At 42.5% G+C, this 22120-nt stretch overlaps 1 protein-coding gene across 1 annotated transcript; it reads left to right on the forward strand.

Annotated features, from left to right (window-relative positions):
• The first annotated feature begins 1728 nt into the window (after positions 1–1728).
• Positions 1729–20317, forward strand: LOC124013725 (voltage-dependent anion-selective channel protein 1-like). Its single transcript, XM_046328178.1, has 9 exons — positions 1729–1854; positions 6691–6760; positions 7430–7479; positions 7833–7985; positions 12706–12758; positions 12957–13184; positions 14692–14842; positions 15035–15092; positions 19287–20317. The coding sequence occupies exons 2-9, from the start codon at positions 6694–6696 to the stop codon at positions 19376–19378; spliced, it is 852 nt and encodes a 283-aa protein (XP_046184134.1). The 5' UTR covers positions 1729–1854; positions 6691–6693; the 3' UTR covers positions 19379–20317.
• The last annotated feature ends 1803 nt before the right edge of the window (positions 20318–22120 follow it).

The following is a 22120-nucleotide window of genomic DNA, read 5'->3' on the forward strand; positions in this document are numbered from 1 at the left end:
AGCCGTTTCACGTCTCATCTGAACACAGGGCAATTTATTATCTTGAGCATAATATCATTTATTTATATGACATTGAAAGTGAACTGGTATAGACGGTATCACATTGTAGTTATTTTCACTAGATAACCTGGAGGTATATGCTGTCAGCGGCACCCTATCTATGACAGAGGAAGCCATGGGGGTTGGCAGCGTTCCACACAACCACTTCTACACTATTCTATGAAGACATGTTACACAGAATTTCACAAAATATGCACCCATGCACTGCACTCACAAGGTTTAAAATTGTGCAGAAAAACAGTATGCTATGAGAACTGGCACTGAGGAGAAAAAACAACTTTAAAAATGGCAACTGCGTGATGGATAGGCCTACACTTCACAATATGCAACATTTTGAATGTACAAAATGCCAATAAAAACAAGAGCATTTTGAGCATGTTTTTGCCTATTCATCATTATCGGGCTCCTGAGTGGTGCTGTGGTCTACGGCACAGCATCTCAGTGCAAGAGGTATCATTAAAGACTCTGGTTCATTCCAGGCTGCATTACAAGCCACCATGATTGGGAGTCCCATAGGGAGGTGCACAATTAGCCCAGCGTAGTCTGTGTTTGGCCAGGGTAGGCAGTCATTGTAAATAAGAATTTGTTCTTAACTGACTTGCCTAAATAAATAAAATCACAATGAGGCCTACAGTGTTATGGATATAAATGCCATTCATCCCTAACCTTTTATTGAAATATTTCCATCATGAATAAGACTGTTTCTTTCCACTATGCATAGGCCAGACACTAACACATTTGCTGGGCATGGATGCAGCTAATGCCCTACATAGGTCGACTGAGATGAGTGCTTAAAATCAAATCAAAATGTATTTGTCACATGCACCGAATACAACAGGTGCAGACCTTACAGTGAAATGCTTATACTTACAAACCCTTAATCAACATTGCCGTTTTTAGAAAAATACGCAGCAGGTGAATAACAATAGTGAGGCTATATACAGGGGGTACCCGTACAGAGTCAATGTGTGGGGGCACCGGTCAATCGAATATAAACACGTAGGTTGAGTTATTAATAATATAATAATAATAATATATGCCATTTAGCAGACGCTTTTATCCAAAGCGACTTACAGTCATGTGTGCATACATTCTACGTACGTTATTAAAGTGACTTATGGTTAGATAATAACAGAGTACAGAGTAGCAGCAGCGTAAAATGGGGGAGGGGGGGGGGTGCAAATAGTCTGGGTAGTCATTTGATTAGATGTTCAGTAGTCTTATGGCCTGGGGGTAGAAGCTGTTCAGAAGCCTCTAGGACCTAGACTTGCCGCTCCTGTACCGCTTGCCGTAGCAGAGAGAACAGTCTATGACTAGGGTGGCTGGAGTCTTTGACCATTTTTAGGGCCTTCCTTTGACACCGCCTGGAGGTCCTGGATGGCAGGAAGCTTGGACCCAGTAATGTACTGGGGCGTGCGCACTACCCTCTATAGTACAGTGCGGTCAAAGGCAGTGATGCAACCAGTTAGGATGCTCTCAATGTCGCAAATCCTGGCTCTTCTCCTGTGCGGACGGTTTTGGGTATAAGCACATAATGGTGGGGATATGTGATGAGGTGGGAAGAGATTATCCTAGATCTGTTGTAAACGGCGGCGGGTTTAAGCCTACTGATGATGCGATATGCAGGAATAAAAATATCAACAGCGCGTGCGCCACAAATAACGCAAGAGGCGAAGGCTTTTTTCACACGCCTGCGTGACTTCTAGAGTGTGACGCTGTAGCACCTCCTCTTACCCCTCCCTTTGTCCAGTTGACAGGATCCTTCTCAGGCAGGATTGGAAACCACTGACAGAGGTATGTCGAAATGTAATGCTGTTGCCTATTATGGGGCACTATTGTATCCCTGTTGTGATGGACATTGACCTCTTGGCTTAAATGTTAAGAGACGGCACGTGCATTCACCGCGAAATCAGAAGCAGCCCAGGAGGAGAGATGCTGATAGGCATGCAGCAATGTTAGCTAGCTAGCTGAACAAGGCCTCAAGTAGCTAATACCCTGCTTGAGGTCAACTAAGTGTGGCCAACAATTATTTGGATTTATTGAGTTTAGTTACTTTCCTCCTCTGCAAATTGATTAAAACCGCTAGCTATAACCACCGATTATGCAAGGTATGCAGTTGTCTACAAATTGCTTGCTAAACCCAGCAGCTAGCTAGTTATCAAGGAAACTTAAGATGTCCAAGCAGTGATGCTTGTGTCACCTTGTTTCATAAAACCCTAGGCATCATGTAGCCAGGTTGCCTGGAAACCCGACGATGAGTTGAATTCTATGTCGGCAGAAATGAGCGTTTGAATCAGGAAAGTTCTCTCATCACCTCTAATTTACAAGCTACAATGTCGAATACAATTATATTTTAATTTACTTTACCGGTTGTCTGTGCGGTTGTTCCTTTTTCAGTTAGGAATGTAAGAATTAATTCCACAGGTACGCTGCAATTTCACTATTCGAGTGACCCGTCCAAATTCACATTGACAAATCTAGATAATTTCTTTCCCATTGAAATCTAGTCTCAGAAGCCGTAGATCTGTTCTATGTGCACTATTCATATGCTTCCGGTTAAGTTCCTTTTGCTTCTTTTACGTTCGGTTTTGTAAATGAGCTTCAAACAGCTGAAAATATATTTCACAGCTGCATATTGCACCCTTATATAAACGTCAAAGCGCAGCATGTGCACATAATGAAAATACATGCATGCATACACGCCAAGTTCATGCACTTATTTACATGGTTCTGCTTCAGGTGATAGAAATCTGAACGCACTACCTCAAAAAGGAACGGCAGAGCAATCGGCAGACTGTTTAAAGGTGCAATATGCAGAAATCGCCATTTCCTGGTTGCTACAATTCTGATAGTTAGGCTAATTTCAGTTTGACAAAACAAGCAATGTTTAGAGAATAGTTCTAGGGATGAGCGATATATCGGTGGACATATGTCAACATCTGTATCCGCCCGATGTCTAGTTTAACACCTATGTTAAAAACCCATGTCAAAGCTACCGTGCATACCTATATAACGTAGGTGCATGATGTAATGACGCCACGTAAAATGTTGCACTACATGTACAACACAGCATTCCTAACCTAGCCCACAATGTCTGTGTGGATCGAGCAGTCAACAAGTCGAGCAGTCATTTGAAAGGGTAAGAACATTTCAGTGAGACAACTCAAAGGTGAAATCCATTAAAGCCAAGATAATGGAATTCATTGCCCTTGACAATCAACCGTTCTCTGTCGTGGGTGATGTTGACTTTCGCCGACTGGTCGAGCACCGGTACACACTACCAAGTGCGCTGTTTTTCAGATGTTGCTTTACCGGAGTTACACAGTAATAGCATTACTGCTATTAGCTTCACAACATACATTCTATGGAACGCCGTTTGGGTCTTTACATGTCAAAAAATATACATTAGCACTGTTAAAGCTGTACAAAAAAGTCTGCAAACACCGGCCATGAACGATGTGTTTTACAATACCGTGTTGGTAATGAAGCATCATTTGTTTGACCACAACTTCTGGGGTAGCTAGCTTTAGCTTGATACCTAACTAGCACCAATACAACCAGCCTGAAAACAATGACCAGTAGAAACTGATGTCATTTTCATTATTCTTAGCAATTATTTAGGAATCCTTGTAAGTATTAGCTAGGTTGTTTGCCTATTGAAATTGAACTTCATGAAAATAAATAGCTAGCCGGCTACAATTGGATATCACGAAATTGGGGAGACTAGCGACTCCTGCCTAGTTAGCCCAAAGCTAACGTTATAAGCAGCCAGCTAGCTTCAGCTGGCTAGTAAGGCTCCACCGGAACAGGTTATGTGGTGTGACGCCACAACTGTTGATAAAAAAATATATATTTATTTTTTAAATTTGACCTCTCCTTTATCTCCCCAATTTCGTGGTATCCAATTGTTAGTAGGTACTACCTTGTCTCATCGCTACAACTCCCGTGCTCAGGAGAGACGAAAGCCATGCGTCCTCCGAAACACAACCCAACCAAGCCGCACTGCTTCTTAACACAGCACGCATCCAATCCGGAAGCCAGCCGCACCAATGTGTCGGAGGAAACACCATGCACCTGGCGACCTGGTTAGTGTGCACTGCGCACGGCCCGCCACAGGAGTCGCTAGTGCACGATGAGACAAGGATATCCCTGCCTAACCCGGACGACGCTAGGCCCATGGACCTCCCGGTCGCGGCCGGCTGCAACAGAGCCTGGGCTCGAACCCAGAGACTCTGGTGGCACAGCTAGCTGCGATGCAGTGCCTTAGACCACTGTGCCTTAGACCACCTGGGAGGCCACAACAGTGGAATTTGCAGTTTGCCTTCAAAATAAAGTAATTGACAGTGATGCAAATGAATACAAATAGTATAATTATGTCATACTTTTTATTTTGAAGGCTAACCGCAAAGTTCACTATTGTAGCTAATCCTTATTGTGGCTAGCTTCACATATGGGTCCGACCACCATTAATCAAATAAAAACTGGCTTATAAATGATTTTAGATGGTGACACCTAGCTATATAGTTAGCTAGCTAACTATAGCTACTGAAACAGATTGTCGTTATTTGACACGTCAAATAGTGTTATTTGACTTATCTTTTTTGACATGCAAAGAGCCAAACGGCATTCCATAGAAATCCTGGTTGAGAATGAAATGACTGAACAAAGGAACAACAAAACAGCAAGTAAGTTAAAGAAATAGATTGATTGTTTTACTGGTTATGGGGGGGGGACATAAATGCCAACAAAATTACTTTTTGGTCAGTGTGGTGTGTGCATGTGTCTAACCTTTATTTAACTAGGCAAGTCAGTTAAGAACAAATTCTTATTTTTAATGACGGCCCAGACGACGCTGTTCCAATTGTGCCACGCCCTATGGGACTCCCAATAACGGCCAAATGTGATGCAGCCTGGATTTGAACCAGGGACTAGTGACGCCTCTTGCACTGAGATGCATTGTCTTAGATCGATTTGTCCATGTGTGTGTGTTAACTATTTAACTTTACAAAAATTGAAATAATCGGGTATTGGTGTCTGGTTTTTGGGCAAGGAAAGTATTGGATATCGGTATCAACCAAAAATGTCATATTGATGCATCACTAGTGTCAATGCTGTGTCACTAGTGTCACTAGTGTGTGTGTGTGTGTGTGTGTGTGTGAGATTGAGAGATCGGAGATGTGTGTAATGTATGTGTTCTGGAATGCTTTACACTTCCTGTCCCCTTCCCAGTGTTCCCCTCTGAGCATGTGCCCGTTGGTCACTAGAGATTATAGTAAATTATTTGGCTTGTGGAGGCTCGTATTATTTAACTTCAAAGTGTGATGAAATAAGGGTTGTGTAATGCTTGGTGTTGGGTGTCACTAAATCATGCATTTATTTACCACAGGGAGAACAAAGGTACATTTGTATTTTTTTTATTTAACTAGGCAAGTCCGTTAAGAACACATTCTTATTTACAATGACGGCCTACTGGAGAACAGTGGGTTAACTGCCTTGCTCCGGGGCAGAACGACAGATTTTTACCTTGTCAAGGTGTGGTGATTTGAATGGTGTTTGAATGATTTAAAAAAATATATATTGAACCTTTTTATTTGACTAGGCAAGTCAATTAAGAACAAATTCTTATTTACAATGACTGTCTACACCGGCCAAACCCGGACGACGTTGGGCCAATTGTGTGCCGCCCTATGGGACTCCCAATCACGGACGGTTGTGATACAGCCTGGAGTGAGTGAGATGCAGTGAGATGCAGTGCCTTAGACCGCTGCCCACTCGAGAGCCCTGAAGTTGTGGCTGTAGGCTGTGTGGCACACGTTGATGTACAAAATAGGTCTTTGGGTTATACTCTTATTTGCAAATTAGCATTGTGCACACATTGGTAGAGGACAAGTGTGCAGTTTAAGCCTTGTCTTGAACTAAAAATCAAGATCAATGGAGAATGTCAATTGACAATGCTTTTAATTCCAGGATTAGTCTTATTCTTTGTCCGTTAAACCCCCCAATAATCTGCCAGCGACTTTTTTGCAATCTGCAACAAGCAGGTGTTTTCTTATGTTATTTAACATGGAAATCTCTGCCCACTTGTTCTTACATAGTGGAGATCATCAATCCTATAATAAAACTAATCTAATCTGCAATTTAGAAATCACTTGTCTATTATTGAGACGGCCCAGTCCAGTGTATTCAGTTTGACTGTTGTGAAATCTCTATCCCGGCAAGTGTTATTTTTCTGATGAGTCAGAGCAAACGGGTGAGTCCGTCCAGGCACGGGTGTGCGCATGCCTGCCTGCTTTCCCAATCGGCACACCCTATCCATCAATGACCCCCTCCATCCATCCCCTTCTCTCCCACGTCCTTCACCAGCAGTGTTCTCTCCCCAGCCTTCCTTGGTGTATCACTGAAGGCCCAGCACACTACTAGTTCTTTATGTCATTGGCGTTGCACGGAGGTTTATGCCAAATATTTTCTAACTCGACCACAGCCCGTCTTTTCAAAAGGGAACAAATTAGTCATAGTGCGCAGAACAGCTTTTTCACATTTATACATCCTTTGAAATATCTGTCTCATTGCTCGGTGTTTGTGCTTTAGTCAAACACTAAGCTCTCAAATTGTATTATTATTTTTAAACAGATAATGGCCGTTCCTCCAACCTATGTTGACCTTGGCAAGTCTGCCAAGGATGTCTTCACCAAGGGATACGGTGAGCACCTCAGTACTTCTACTCACTATCCATCTATTCAGCCTTGGCTCCTGTCCTGCAGAGAATGAGGAATGGACTTCAGCCTAGCCTAGTTTTATATCTATTTGGTGAACCCTCTAGTTTAGACTGGCTGTCCTTGGGTAGTGTATTGACTGGGAGACACTGCTGCACAGAGACAGTGAGCCTCAGGCTGTACTATGGGGATTCCTTTGTAAATGGGCCTTGAATAGCCCTTGGGGTTAGCCATAGTACATTCCTAGGCAAGGGTGGGACTGCCCAGTGGACCAGCACACTGATTCCGAGAGGGGGATGGGAAGCAAGCTGGGTTTGTGAACCGTGGCTGACGCCTGGTATGACAATGTACTCTCTAGCGTATAAACCAAATCAATACACTCACCCGATCAGTCAATGTTATGTAATAGTTCTAATAGATGTAGTTCTAGGCTAGTATTTCTGAGGGATTTATTGAACGGTGGTTTATGTGTTCATGAGGTGATAAAATAAGTCTCCATGAGACTGCATGTGTATTATGGAAATAATTAGAAGCCACGTGTTTACGGATTGCCAGGAATGTTTAACAGAACAGAAATGTATCATCAGTTTGAAGAGCACTCCTAGAATGTTTTGTAATTACAACAGTTTGATTTAATTTTCTTACATGCCTCTCAGGTTTTGGTCTCATCAAGCTGGACTTGAAAACCAAGTCAGAGAATGGACTGGTGAGATCCACAGCAGAGTTGGTCCGATTACCCCTTGGAGCCAAAAGAGGCACTTGACTCAGTGCTATAAATTAAGTAGTTATCTAGCCGTCTGTCATCATACAACTTAGAGGCCCTCTAGTTATCTTGCTCATTGACAACTGTGAAAGACCTCTGATTGCCAGCTTCACTTTAGATTATTTCACTAGCTGCAAAGGAAAACAAACTATAACATATTTATACTCAAATACAATCAAACACACAGTCTACACACTGATCATTTTTCGCCCATGTGATCCTCAACAATCCAAATCCTCACTGCTTTATAGCATGATCACATCTCACCTTTGACCTCTGTTTGACTCCAATCCCAGGAGTTCACCAGCACAGGCTCTGCCAACACGGAGACCAGCAAAGTGGCTGGCACCCTGGAGACCAAATACAAGTGGGCGGAGCATGGGCTGACCTTCACTGAGAAGTGGAACACTGACAACACTCTGGGCACAGAGATCACTCTGGAGGACCAGGTCAGGATCAGGTGTTCTTTAGATCAGGTTGCAATGTACTCAACTCCGTTTTCTTCAATCAGCAATTGTTAGAAGGGGGCTATAAACCAAGGAGTAATCCCATCACAGGGATGTTAATTGGGGAGGATGGGATCATGGTAATGACTGGAGCGGAATCATTGGAATGGTATCAAATTCATCAAACAGGTGTTTGATGCCATTCCATTTGTCCCGTTCCGGACATTATTATGAGCCGTCCTCCCCTCAGCAGCCTCCACTGAATCCCATAGTGTAAATATAAAAAAGACCAGCACTCACTGACTTGTTTCATTGATTTATTATATATTTTTTGTAAGGGGTGGGAAATTCCAGTCCTCGAGGGCCTGATTGGTGTCACAGTTTTGCTCCAGCTAACACCCTGACTCCAATAATCACCTTATCATGATCTTCAGTTTAGAATGCATTTTGGTTAATCAGCTGTGTTTTGTAGGGATGTTGACACCAATCAGGCCCTCCAGGACTGGAGTTGCCCACCCATTTTATGGCAATAGGCATAGGCCTATATTTATATAACTTCACATGTTTAATCTGGTGTGTGGGAGTATCAGTTCCCTATGGACCCTGCCACCCTGTTAAGTGGTGAAATGCTCATAGCAATATACCTTTTTAATTACACAACCATGCTTTCTTAATCATTCTTTCCAACTGTCTCAGAAATGCATTTTTAAGGTCATGCACAGTCAATGTTTTTCATGAAATCGGATGAAACCACATCAAAGTATGACAAATGACTTGCTTCTACATTGATAACGTTTGATCATAAAGTTATTGGTCCCCTCCCCTGTGTCAAACACTTGGATTCAGGAGGGGATTATTAAGAGGATAAGGTGACATCACCCTAAATCTAATTTTAATACACCAATGGTAAAATGATATTCTCTTACCACATTTAAATAAGTACCGCCCTGTAACCAACATTGGAGAAGGCGTGTTTGCAGAGGGGTGTGTTTTATGTAGCTAGATAGCGACTCTACTCTACCCAAATTTGACTGTAAGGTGTCAGCTAATATAATTAAAAGTTTCCCCTTTCATCTGTGTCTGGTGTTAACTAGTTACTGGCTAGCTAGGTCTTCATCTGATGTTAGTTAGTTACTGGCTAGCTAGGTCTTCATCTGTGTCTGGTGTTAGTTAGTTACTGGCTAGCTAGGTCTTCATCTGTGTCTGGTGTTAGTTACTGGCTAGCTAGGTCTTCATATGTGTCTGGTGTTAGCTAGTTACTGGCTAGCTAGGTCTTCGTATGTTACTGGCTAGCTAGGTCTTCGTCTGTGTCTGGTGTTAGCTAGTTACTGGCTAGCTAGGTCTTCGTCTGTGTCTGGTGTTAGCTAGTTACTGGCTAGCTAGGTCTTCGTCTGTGTCTGGTGTTAGCTAGTTACTGGCTAGCTAGGTCTTAGCTAGTTACTGGCTGTGTCTGGTGTTAGCTAGTTACTGGCTAGCAAGATCTTCATCTGTGTCTGACGTTAGCTAGTTACTGGCTAGCTAGGTCTTCATCTGTGTCTGGTGTTAGCTAGTTACTGGCTAACTAGGTCTTCATCTGTGTCTGTGTTAGCTAGTTACTGGCTAACTAGGTCTTCATCTGTGTCTGGTGTTAGCTAGTTACTGGCTAGCTAGGTCTTCATCTGTGTCTGTGTTAGCTAGTTACTGGCTAGCTAGGTCTTCGTCTGTGTCTGGTGTTAGCTAGTTACTGGCTAGCTAGGTCTTCATCTGTGTCTGGTGTTAGCTAGTTACTGGCTAGCTAGGTCTTCTTCTGACACAGTATTCATGTCAACACATCTGGCAGTGCTGCTGTGAACCGCATCACAAGATGCATGCCAAACGCTCAATGTATAAAAAATAACACCATTGATGCAATTTCAATGTTGTTTGAGTTGCTTTGTGTATCACCAAATTTGCTTGAGATGATTTTACTGCAACACTGCATCCAAGTTGCTTGACATAGGTGTTTCAAAGAGCTGTCAGTCAATAACAACAGTCAATAACAATAACTCATGAATATATGCTCCATGCCCACTTAGCCTGTCTTTTCAAACTTCCTGGTAGTTAGCCATGAGAGAGAGTTTTCTCAATTTTTCTGCATTTCTATCCAAAACAAATATTATGGGTGATCTTTTAGTCATTCAAAAGGCTAATTTACACGGGAATCAGAATGACTGTTTGGGACCTTTTTTTTTTAAGGGTAACTCTCAACCCCAATATCACCAACCCCTTAAAAATGCATTCAGGTGAAGTTGTGGGTAGGGGGAATTGCTCATAAATATACATTTTGGGGGTGGGTGAATGTAGTTGTACCTGAGCTCAACACTTTTCGCTAAAGCATACTTACCTGAAGTCCAGTGATGCACATAATTTTATTATCAGAGTATCACAAGCAAATACAGCTCTGGACTTTTCAGTTCACAGTGGTATGCCACTGAGATTCTAACAGCTATTGCCACTGGCGGTATAAATTTGAATCCCTCATTGGGTGCTAATTTTTTAAAATTTGAAATGTGAACTCATGTTTATTGTGGTGTTGGGAAGACAAATACAATTATCACCGTGACAATTAAGATTAGGGGCTCAATCCAACCCACATTGCAGTATTTACGCAGTACCTCTTTTTCTAACGGTCAAATTAACTGTATAAAAACATACAACTACTACCAGGGCGAACCCGTTCACAGGTAGGCTTTAACCTTTCAGAATTAAAGTGTGGGCACGGGATGACTATTGTAAATAAAGGATGAACAAATAAATCATCTGCTACATGTGGATTAGAACTCCCAGCCAGTGAAATATGAGTGACCTGTGTTTTAGAGGACTGCGCCTCCAATCAGTCATAGCAATTCGGGGAAAAATGTACTCGTTGATACGATGGTTGTAGCTACGAATATAAACATATAATCTCTTCATAGCCTACTTTTTCATTTTTTTTCTTCATTAAAGCACATACAGTGGGGCAAAAAAGTATTTAGTCAGCCACCAATTGTGCAAGTTCTCCCACTTAAAAAGATGAGAGGCCTGTAATTTTCATCATAGGTACACTTCAACTATGACATTCCTCCATGCAGATCTCCTCTAGAACAGTGATGTTTTGGGGCTGTTGCTGGGCAACACGGACTTTCAACTCCCTCCAAAGATTTTCTATGGGGTTGAGATCTGGAGACTGGCTAGGCCACTCCAGGACCTTGAAATGCTTCTTATGAAGCCACTCCTTCGTTGCCCGGGCGGTGTGTTTGGGATCATTGTCATGCTGAAAGACCCAGCCACGTTTCATCTTCAATGCCCTTGCTGATGGTAGGCTTTGTTATTTTGGTCCCAGCTTTCTGCAGGTCATTCACTAGGTCCCCCCGTGTGGTTCTGAGATTTTTGCTCACTGTTCTTGTGATCATTTTGACCCCACGGGGTGAGATCTTGTGTGGAGCCCCAGATCGAGGGAGATTATCAGTGGTCTTGTATGTCTTCCATTTCCTAATAATTGCTCCCACAGTTGATTTCTTCAAACCAAGCTGCTTACCTATTGCAGAGTCAGTCTTCCCAGCCTGGTGCAGGTCTACAAGTTTGGAGTGTGACTGTTTGAGGTTGTGGACAGGTGTCTTTTTTATACTGATAACAAGTTCAAACAGGTGCCATTAATACAGGTAACAAGTGGAGGACAGAGGAGTCTCTTAAAGAAGTTACAGGTCTGTGAGAGCCAGAAATCTTGCTTGTTTGTAGGTGACCAAATACTTATTTTCCACCATAATTTGCAAATAAATTCATTAAAAATCCTACAATGTGATTTTCTGGATTTTCTTTCCTCATTTTGTCTGTCATAGTTGAAGTGTACCTGTGATGAAAATTACAGGCCTCTCTCATCTTTTTAAGTGGGTGAACTTGCACAATTGGTGGCTGACTAAATATTTTTTTTTGCCCCACTGTAGATGTGTATGAAACAGTAAGCTAAAACCTTCAATTTAGGCAAGGAAGCGTCATGCTAAATATATTGGCACACTCCACTTACCAAGACCATTGCCAAATAAGGCACGCTGTCACCTGCTTTTACAGTAAGCATTGAAGTGGTACCACCCAGCACATCTACAGTAGAAGCGGTTCGCTGCTCTGGCCCCCCAATGGTGGAACAAACTCCCTCACGACGCCAGGACAGCGGAGTCAATCACCACCTTCCGGAGACACCTGAAACCCCACCTCTTTAAGGAATACCTAGGATAGGATAAAGTAATCCTTCTCACCCCCCCCCCTTAAAAGATTTAGATGCACTATTGTAAAGTGGCTGTTCCACTGGATGTCATAAGGTGAATGCACCAATTTGTAAGTCGCTCTGGATAAGAGCGTCTGCTAAATGACTTAAATGTAAATGTAAGGGAGTGTATTTCATACCAACCCCTCCCTTGAGGTGGTACCACCCAGCACATCTAGAAGGGAGTGCATTTCATACCAAGCCCTCCCTTGAGATGATATTAGGTGCCTCCACATCATGACTTCAATGGTAGAGTTGAATCGCTAGGAGCAAAAAGAGCTAGATTTACTACTAAAAGACCAAAATATATCACTTGTGCAATGTACTGTCAAAATGAAGACTACTATAACTAAGCCTAAAACATCTGGTTTTGGATTATAATATTTTCTTCTTCATGAAAGTTACTCTTTAATTCTGATTCATTCATGCTTTCCTCTCCATCGCTCTCTTTTTTTCTCCCCTCAGTTGGCCAAAGGGCTTAAATTGACGTTTGATTCCTCCTTCTCGCCAAACACTGGGTAAGAAATGACTATCCATTTAATTGCTTCACATTATTAATGAATTGAAATAAATGTCATCACACAATACATCGCACATTACATGATGAAAAGGAATTTTCTGTTGAATATAGGTCATTGGATGTATCTTGCCATTCTGACACTATATTACCTCACACTGACAAGTTCCTTCCGCCATCCCTCACCTCTCTGCTTTAGCAAGAAGAGTGGTAAGATCAAGACCGGCTATAAGAGGGAGCACCTCAACCTGGGCTGTGATGTGGACTATGACATCAACGGGACGGCAGTGCACGGCGTGGCGGTGGTGGGCTACGAGGGCTGGCTGGCCGGCTACCAGGTGACCTTCGAGGCCGGGAAGAACAGGGTCACCCAGAGCAACTTTGCCGTGGGCTACAAGACGGATGAGTTCCAGCTCCACACGAATGTGTAAGTAGATGGAATTAAATTACTAGATACGGAAATGTGGTTCAGGTAGGCCTCCGCACTTCAGCAAACAATGGAAGTAAGACGGGTGCTCAACAACAACAATGACAGTAAGCCAGTAACGTGGGGCTTAACAACAATGACCGTAAGCCAGTGATCGAGCTTAACAACAATGACAGTAATCCAGTGATTGTGCTTAAGGACCCTGAACATGGTCTTTAGGGTCGATTTACAGTGATGAAGCGTTTTGCATATGTGACTTCATTCAGGAGTAATACCCTCAACTGAGTGTTGCAAGCACCAAATCAAATGTTATTGGTCACGTGCACATATTTATCTATCAGATCTACCATCCTCCAACCAACCAAGCCTTTTAAACCACTAGTGAGTAAAATGTTGTTTCCAGCTCTTTGAGAACTGACCTTGTCTGGACAATAGCAACTCTAAGCACTCTGTCTGGCCCCCTCAGATGCAGACTGGCAGTTATTTTAGTCCCACTGTATCCCACGGTGATGGGATTTGTGAAAGGGCTTTGTCAGAAGAGGAAGGTGGATAGTATAGTAAGCTAACCTCCTGCTGTGACCTGTCCTCCCGGTCATGATTACTTGTTTTGACAAGGTCAATTAGCTCTGAGACGTTGCTCTTTAATCCTTTGACAGCTCATCCTTGATATATACAGGTAACTGCCAAAATAAAGGAAACGCCAATCTAAAGTGCCTTAACAGGGTGTTGGGCCAGAACAGCTTCTATCCTCCATGGCATAGATTCTACAAATGTCTGTAACTCTATTAGAGGGATGCAACACCATTCTTCCACAAGAAATTCCATAATTTGCTGTTTTGTTGATGGTGGTGGAAAATGCTGTCTCAGGCGCCACTCCAGAATCTCCCATCAATGTTCATTTGGGTTGATATCTGGTGACTGAGATGGTCATGGCATATGGTTTACATTTTTTCATGCTCAGTGACCGCTCAGTGACCACTCGTGCCCTGTGGATAGGCGTATTGTCATCCTATGGGGGGGCATAGGAATGGTAGCCAAAATAATGGCCAGATTTTGTTTTTATACATGACCCTAAGCATGATGGGATGTCAATTGATTAATTCAGAAACCACATCTCTGTGGAACCAACTGCTTTCAATGTACTTTGTAGCCCTCATTTACTCAGGTGTTTCCATTATTTTTGGCAGTTACTTGTAGGTCTGCTGGTTAAGATTGTGACATTGATCGTCTGATTGCAATTCATGTGATGGGTAATTCATGTTTTTGTATAGATCATGGATAAATCAAATCAAATCTAATTTTATTTGTCACATACACATGGTTAGCAGATGTTAATACGAGTGTAGCAAAATGCTTGTGCTTCTAGTTCCGACAATGCAGTGATAACCAACAAGTAATCTAACTAACAATTCCAAAACTACTGTCTTATACACAGTGTAAGGGGATAAAGAATATGTATTCAAAGTATCACCTTCATAGTGATGAATAAGCTTGTTTTTCATAACAGAAATGATGGCACAGAGTTTGGTGGGTCCATCTACCAGAAGGTGAATGACCAGCTGGAGACAGCAGTTAACCTGGCCTGGACCGCTGGTAACAGCAACACTCGTTTTGGCATCGCAGCCAAGTACCAGATCGATGCCGATGCAGCCTTCTCGGTAAGAGGCCACAAGCTAGTCCTCACTGGCTGAGACTTGACCTCTGCCTGGGGTCATGTTCTGGGCACGAGTAGAGAGCTGCTAGGCTAATCAGTTTTAACATTATTTATTGAAGCATTGTTGTATTTAAATACCTTTTTATTGAATCCTAAATGTTGGTTTTTCATGACCATTTTCCTGTTTCTCCTACAGGCCAAAGTGAACAATTCTAGTCTTGTTGGCCTGGGATACACTCAGACTCTGAAGCCTGGTGAGTATATTTTTTACATTTATTATAAAACTGTTATTTGACCATTTTCCTCCATGCCAGTGACGTCTTGATAAAACGTGCAGTAAAAAGCAGTTGAAATGTCTTTCTGCTGTATATAGGGCAGAACAGAACAGCAGTCAGTGGTTGCTCCACTAAAGTTTTGCGGTTATGCTGCGGCACTTAGAAGTCATTTCTCATTTAGTACAGTACCCTGCATCACCACTTCATTGCTCCAGACCAGTGCAAGGGGGAGTTGGAGCACTGCTTATGCTTTTGGGTCCTACTGTGTCTCTAACTGACAATGACTGGGTGACATAAACCTAAATACAAACTGATAATTGTGCACAACTTCAGTATTACTTTCTAAAACTGTTGTTACACTAAGTTTTTTATTTTATTAGGATGATTTTGCTCTTACTGTAGTACTGTAGGCCACTCCCAACCGGTCACATTGTACAGCGCCTGAGTGGTGCAGAGGTCTAAGACACTGTCTAGCAGTGCAAACTGTGTTGTTACAGAGGCTGGTTCAATACCTGTGCCGGCCTCGACTAGGAGACCCATGAGATGACTAGGTTTTTCTCCCTCTAAAAGCACAAAATAAATAATTCTAAGGAACAAACTGGCTTTATTTACAAATTAGTAACGGTCTCACCCCATGTTCAGGAATGGCCTTTTTCTCTCTCATTTTACGTTATTTGAAAACAAAATAATCTCCAAATAGTTTTTTTAAACAAAGCAATGATTATTAATTTAGAATTATATAAAAGCCCCTTGGATATTCTCACAGATATATTATTAACCCTGTTATTAGCAGGACAATATATATATTGGTCATATGGGTCATGGCTCCCGAGTGGCACACAATGGGATTTCCTTGCAGTTCTCCAGCTGTATCCACTATTATGTATCACATCCGACCGTGATTAGAAGTCCCATAGGGCGGCGCACAAATGGCCCAGTGTTTCTCTCCCTCTAAAAACATAAATAAAATGTTTTGGCCTTTACAAATATTATTTAGGCCTTTTATTCAGATTACAATCATTCACTTTAGTATTTTTGTAAGGAAATAATCTCAAATATTGTTATATTATCCCTTACATATTACTTTGGATCAAAATAAATAAGTTTAACCATTCATTCTGATAGTCTTTAATAAAGAAATGTTTTGGTTATCCTGACCTGGACACCATGTACAGTATTATAATATCCCATTATGGGCTATTAGCAGGACCTTTACCAACACCTCTCTGTATTTATACTTTGTGGATGGGGCCTCCCCAGTGGCGCAGCTGTCTTAAGTCACCCCAATGCAACATGCGTTGCTACAGATGCAGGTTTGATACTTTGTGGATGGGGCCTCTCCAGTGGCACAGCTGTCTTAAGTCACACCAATGCAACATGCGTTGCCACAGATGCAGGTTTGATACTTTGTGGATGGGGCCTCCAGTGGCGCAGCTGTCTTAAGTCACACCAATGCAACATGCGTTGCTACAGATGCAGGTTTGATACTTTGTGGATGGGGCCTCCCCAGTGGCGCAGCTGTCTTAAGTCACCCCAATGCAACATGCGTTGCTACAGATGCAGGTTTGATACTTTGTGGATGGGGCCTCTCCAGTGGCGCAGCTGTCTTAAGTCACACCAATGCAACATGCGTTGCCACAGATGCAGGCTTGATACCCATGCCGGCTGCCACCGGGAGACCCAGGAGGCGGCTTTTGGTTTTAATTTAAAATCCTCCAATCCTCTATTATTGGCGGAGAGTCACGTTATACTGTAGGCCTACCGTAGGCGACATGAGTCTCACTAGTGTTGAGTAATGTGCTGTTAAAAGTGGTGTAGATCTTATTTATTTAAAGAACATATTGAAGTTGGAAGCAATAGGATTTGAAGCAATGGCCAACAACTATTTTTAGCACTGTTTTGCATTGCTCTGAAACAAGCATGGGGACTGGTCTTGATGAATCAATGCAATTTTTATTTTCACTGAATCTCTGTGTATTGGTTAGACAACAATTATGGTGTAGAAATGCTATGCTCTTAGTGTAACCTTTTTATTTAACTAGGCAAGTCAGTTAAAAACAAATTCTTATTTATAAGGACAGCCTACTTATTCCTCCCCATCTGGGAATTGAACCCCGGTCTCCCGTGTGCCTGCACGACACGCCGATTCTTTGACTAAATAGCCCAGTACTGTAGCCTACTCCCGACCGTCACTTTGTACAGCGCCATATTTTCCATTCCGTCCTAATGGAAAGCAAGAGGGTTTTTCATTTTTCTTGGAATAGGAACACCATAATATTAATCAAATTAATCCCAAACTCTAAAAGTAATTGGAAAGGTACAGTTGAAGTCGGAAGTTTACATACACCTTAGCCAAGTACATTTAATCCTAGTAAAGATTCCCTGTTTTAGGTCAGTTAGGATCACCACTTTATTTTAAGAATGTGAAATGTCAGAATAAAAGTAGAGAATGATTTCTTTCAGCTTTTATTTCTTTCATCACATTCCCAGTTGGTCAGAAGTTTACATTCACTCAATTAGTATTTGGTAGCATTGCCTTTAAATTGTTTAACTTGGGTCAAATGTTTCGGATAGCCTTCCACAAGCTTCCCACAATAGGTTGGGTGCGTTTTGGCCCATTCCTCCTGACAGAGCTGGTGTAACTGAGTCGAGTTTGTAGGCCTCCTTGCTTGCGCATGCTTTTTCAGTTCTGCCCACAATTTTTCTATAAGGTTGAGGTCAGGGCTTTGTGATGGCCACTCCAATACCTTTACTTTGTTGTCCTGAAACCATTTTGCCACAACTTTGGAAAAATTACTTGTCATGCACAAAGTAGATGTCCAAACCGACTTGCCAAAACTATAGTTTGTTAACAAGAAATTTGTGGAGTGGTTGAAAACTGAGTTTTAATGACTCCAACCTAAGTGTATGTAAACTTCTGACTTCAACTGTAGATACAAGTGATTTGTGACATTGTGGTTACAATAAAGAATAAACAAGATGCTGTGTTTTAATTTACAGTAGTGATGGACAGCTGGTGGCATTTTGAAAACTGGTTTTCAAACACTTGTAGCCCGATTAGCAGGACAATATACCTTTACCAACACCTCTCTGTATTTATACTTTGTGGATGGGGCCTCCCCAGTGGTGCAGCTGTCTTAAGTCACCCCAATGCAACATGCGTTGCCACAGATGCAGGTTTGATACCCGTGCCGGCTGCCACTGGGAGACCCAGGAGGCGGCTTTTGGTTTTAATTTAGAATCCTCCAATCCTCTATTATTGGCAGAGAGTCACGTTATACTGTAGGCCTACCGTAGGCGACATGAGTCTCACTAGTGTTGAGTAATGTGGTGCAGGTCTTATTTATTTAAAGAACATATTGAAGTTTGAAGCAATAGGATTTGAAGCAATAGCCTACAACTATTTTAGCACTGTTTCGTGCTGCTCTGAAACAAGCATGGGGACTGGTCTTGATAAATCAATGCAATTTTTTTTTTCACTGAATCTCTGTGTATTGGTTAACTACAATTATGGTGTAGAAATGCTATGCTCTTAGTGTAACCTTTTTATTTAACTAGGCTAGTCAGTTAAGAACAAATTCTTATTTACAAGGGCAGCCTACTCCTTCCTCCCCGTCTGGGAATTGAACCCCGGTCTCCCGTGTGCCTGCACGACACGCCGATTCTTTGACTAAATAGCCCAGTGCTGTAGCCTACTACCAACCGTCACGTTGTATAGCTCCGTGTTTTCCGTTCCATCCTAAAGGAAACCCAGAGGGTTTTTCTTGGAATTGAAACACCATAATATTAATCAAGCAAAATGTCTTAATCAGTCCCATATACTATGTTCTTCCAAAAAAGGTTTTACATTCTCTAGTACAGCCACTATTGAAGGCTATCAAAGGCTTCTTAAAGATGCCCTCTGTTGGTCAAACTAGCACTAACTACCATTAATGGTACCAGTGGTTGGCACTTAAATAATTTGCCGTAGAATTCTGCAGCACCACGCAAGCTGTGCTGCAGTACGCTACAACATTTTAAAGGACGAACCACTCTAGGCACTTGACCTCCTCAGCCAGTCAATGAGCCCTGATCTTGTCACTTGACCTCCTCAGCCAGTCAATGAGCCCTGATCTTGTCACTTGTAACTCCTGCCAAAGTCCCCTTGCTGATGCCTTGTCTTTTTGTCTGCAGGAATTAAGCTGACCCTCTCTGCTCTCCTGGATGGGAAAAACATTCACGCTGGTGGGCACAAGCTCGGTCTTGGCCTCGAGTTTGAGGCATAAGGCATGGAACGCAACAACAAATATTTTATTGAAATAGCTATCCTCACAACCTTGTTTCCCTTACAGTAGATGTGCTATGGTTGAGATGAGGCAGCATACAAGGTCAAATCACGCTACAGTTGATATGCTACTTTTACAGGACCACTTCAGATAAATTATTTTGGAATACAGGGCCCAGTTTAGAATAAAAGTATAACAAGTTTAAGGTAGTCTGCAAAGTGTTCAAATGGGAAAGCTCTGTTGTGCATTTGTATTTCACTACAATCATGTAAACACTTTAATTGTATTATCTTTGTTTCAATAAGGGTAAGAGAAAATAAGATACTGTTGGTCAAAAAAGGGCTTTGCAGGAGTTAGTAAACAGTTTACTTTCTGTCCACAAGGTGGGGCTGTTGTACGACATTCCTTGGCAAAGGTGATCGATTCTTCTGTACTGGAGTTCTCTCATTGTAAACTGACAAAGAAGGGAAGTGTCTAAGATATATTATTATGGGTTTGTGGTTTTTCACTTAAGCAGCAGTAGCTCTGAGGCACTAAAACCCTGTTGTGTACATCCAGGATTAATTCCAAATGGCACTGTTCCCTATATAGGGAACTACATTTTAGGGAATAGGATGCTATTTGGGACAGATTCAGTTTTTTCTTTTTTTTGTCTCACTTGTCTTTCTGTGCAGTTGGTGTGAATTGTCTTTTGTTACATTGGTCAAATAGAGCAAAAATACTATAATTCAATACTTAACCCACCTGTGATGTTTAAGACAAACCTCTGTCAATTGTTCCTAAAAAGAACAGGGAAGGTAACATGTCCTGCACACTATTCAACATCCCTCTTAATACAAATGCTTTTGTGAAAAGAGATGAATGGTAGTCTTCCGATGATTGTGTTGGAACAGACCGACTGCACCTGACAGTGTTAAATAAATACCAACAACATCTTGAGTATGCCTCTGTGCTTTTTTTCACCCATAATAATGATTATGAAAATAAATGCCTTGGATTTGCATTCGTGCTATATTCTCATATCTACCACAGACTGCTTTCAGTCGTACTGAAATTTGTCCCCCAAAACATGATCAGTGTCATTTTCATCATCCATGGCATTAGCCGGCCACCATTGCCAAACGTGACAACCGTGGGACTTCAGACACAAATTTGGCACCAGGCTATGATCGCATCATCTTGCAGAATTCATGTCTTGAAATGCATAACATACCAAATGCCTATGTAGTAAAAATGTTACATTGTTTATTATATACCTATTTCTGCAACAATGCACTCATCACAGATTGTAAGCAAGCTAGTTAGTGGCTCCTAAATACATGAATGACATTGGGGGGAAAAGAGGGTAGGCTATCAGCTGATCGTTGATTGATATAAGTCTGCAAGTTGGCTCAATTTATTTTACAGATTGTGATTAATCGATATCTTTTTGCTGTAGCCAACCAGACCGAATATTGATGTAGGCTAAATCAAGTGTTAATGAAATGTTATGCTGCTGTGGCAGTACTGTTGATATTTAAACTAGGTAGCTAGCTACACACACGGGTGGATTTGTCTGAGACCTTGAAGTAGTGGTTCCCCTTACTCTGCAAGGGCCGTGGCTTTTGTGGAGCGATGGGAAACGATTCTTCGAGGATGACTGTTGTTGATGTGTGCAGAGGGTCCCTGGTTTGCGTCCGGGTATGGGCGAGGGGACGGTATAAAGTTATACTGTTACATTGATGCTGTTGACCCGGATCACTGGTTGCTGTGGAAAAGGAGGTCAAAAGGGGGGTGAGTGTAACGGATGTGAAACGGCTAGCTAGTTAGCGGTGGTGCGCGCTAAATAGCGTTTCAATCGGTGACGTCACTTGCTCCGAGACCTTGAAGTAGTGGTTCCCCTTGCTCTGCAAGGGCTGTTTCTTTTGTGGAGCGTTGGGTAATGATGCTTTGTGGGTGACTGTTGTTGTGTGCAGAGGGTCCCTGGTTCGCGCCCGGGTATGGGCGAGGGGACGGTCTAAAGTTATACTGTTACACAGGCAGTGGCTCGGGTGGTTGTTGTCCTTGATGATCTTTTTGTCCTTCCTGTGACATCGGGTACTGTAGGTGTCTTGGAGAGCAGGTAGGTTTGGCCCTGGTAATGCGTTTTGCAGACCGCACCACTCTCTGGACAGCCTTTCAGTTGCCATACCAGGCATTGATACAACCCAACAGGATGCTCTCGATTGTGCATCTGTAAAAGTTTTTCAGGGTTTTAGGTGACAAGCCAAATTTCTTCAGCCTCCTGAGGTTGATGAGGCACTGTTGTGCCTTCTTCACCACACTGTCTGTGTGGGTGGACCATTTCAGTTTGTCTGTGATGTGTATGCTGAGGAACTTAAATTTCCACCTTGTCCACTACTGTCCCAGAGGGGGGTGCACCCTCTGTTGTTTCCTTTAGTCCACGTTCATCTCCTTTGTTTTGTTGATGTTGAGTGAGAGATGGTTTTCCTGATACCACACTCCGAATGCCTTCACCTCCTCCCTGTAGGCTGTCTCGTCGTTGTTGGTAATCAAGCCCACTACTGTTGTGTCGTCTACAAACTTGGTGATTGAGTTGGAGGTGTGCATGGCATGCAGTCATGGGTGTACAGGGAGTACACGAGGGGGCTGAGCACGCACCCTTGTGGGGCCCCAGTGTTGAGGGTCAGCGAAGTGGAGATGTTGTTTCCTACCTTCACCACCTGGGGGCGTCCAGTCAGAAAGTCCAGGACCCTATTGCAC

The sequence above is a fragment of the Oncorhynchus gorbuscha genome, linkage group LG02, assembly GCF_021184085.1.
Source record: "Oncorhynchus gorbuscha isolate QuinsamMale2020 ecotype Even-year linkage group LG02, OgorEven_v1.0, whole genome shotgun sequence".
NCBI classification, from domain to species: domain Eukaryota; kingdom Metazoa; phylum Chordata; class Actinopteri; order Salmoniformes; family Salmonidae; genus Oncorhynchus; species Oncorhynchus gorbuscha.

Coding starts and splice junctions, on each gene's coding strand:
- LOC124013725 (XM_046328178.1), top strand. CDS start 6,694: ATGGCCGTTCCTCCAACCTATGTTGACCTTGGCAAGTCTGCCAAGGAT. Junction 6,761..7,429: donor TGTCTTCACCAAGGGATACG/GTGAGCACCTCA, acceptor CATGCCTCTCAG/GTTTTGGTCTCATCAAGCTG. Junction 7,480..7,832: donor CCAAGTCAGAGAATGGACTG/GTGAGATCCACA, acceptor CTCCAATCCCAG/GAGTTCACCAGCACAGGCTC.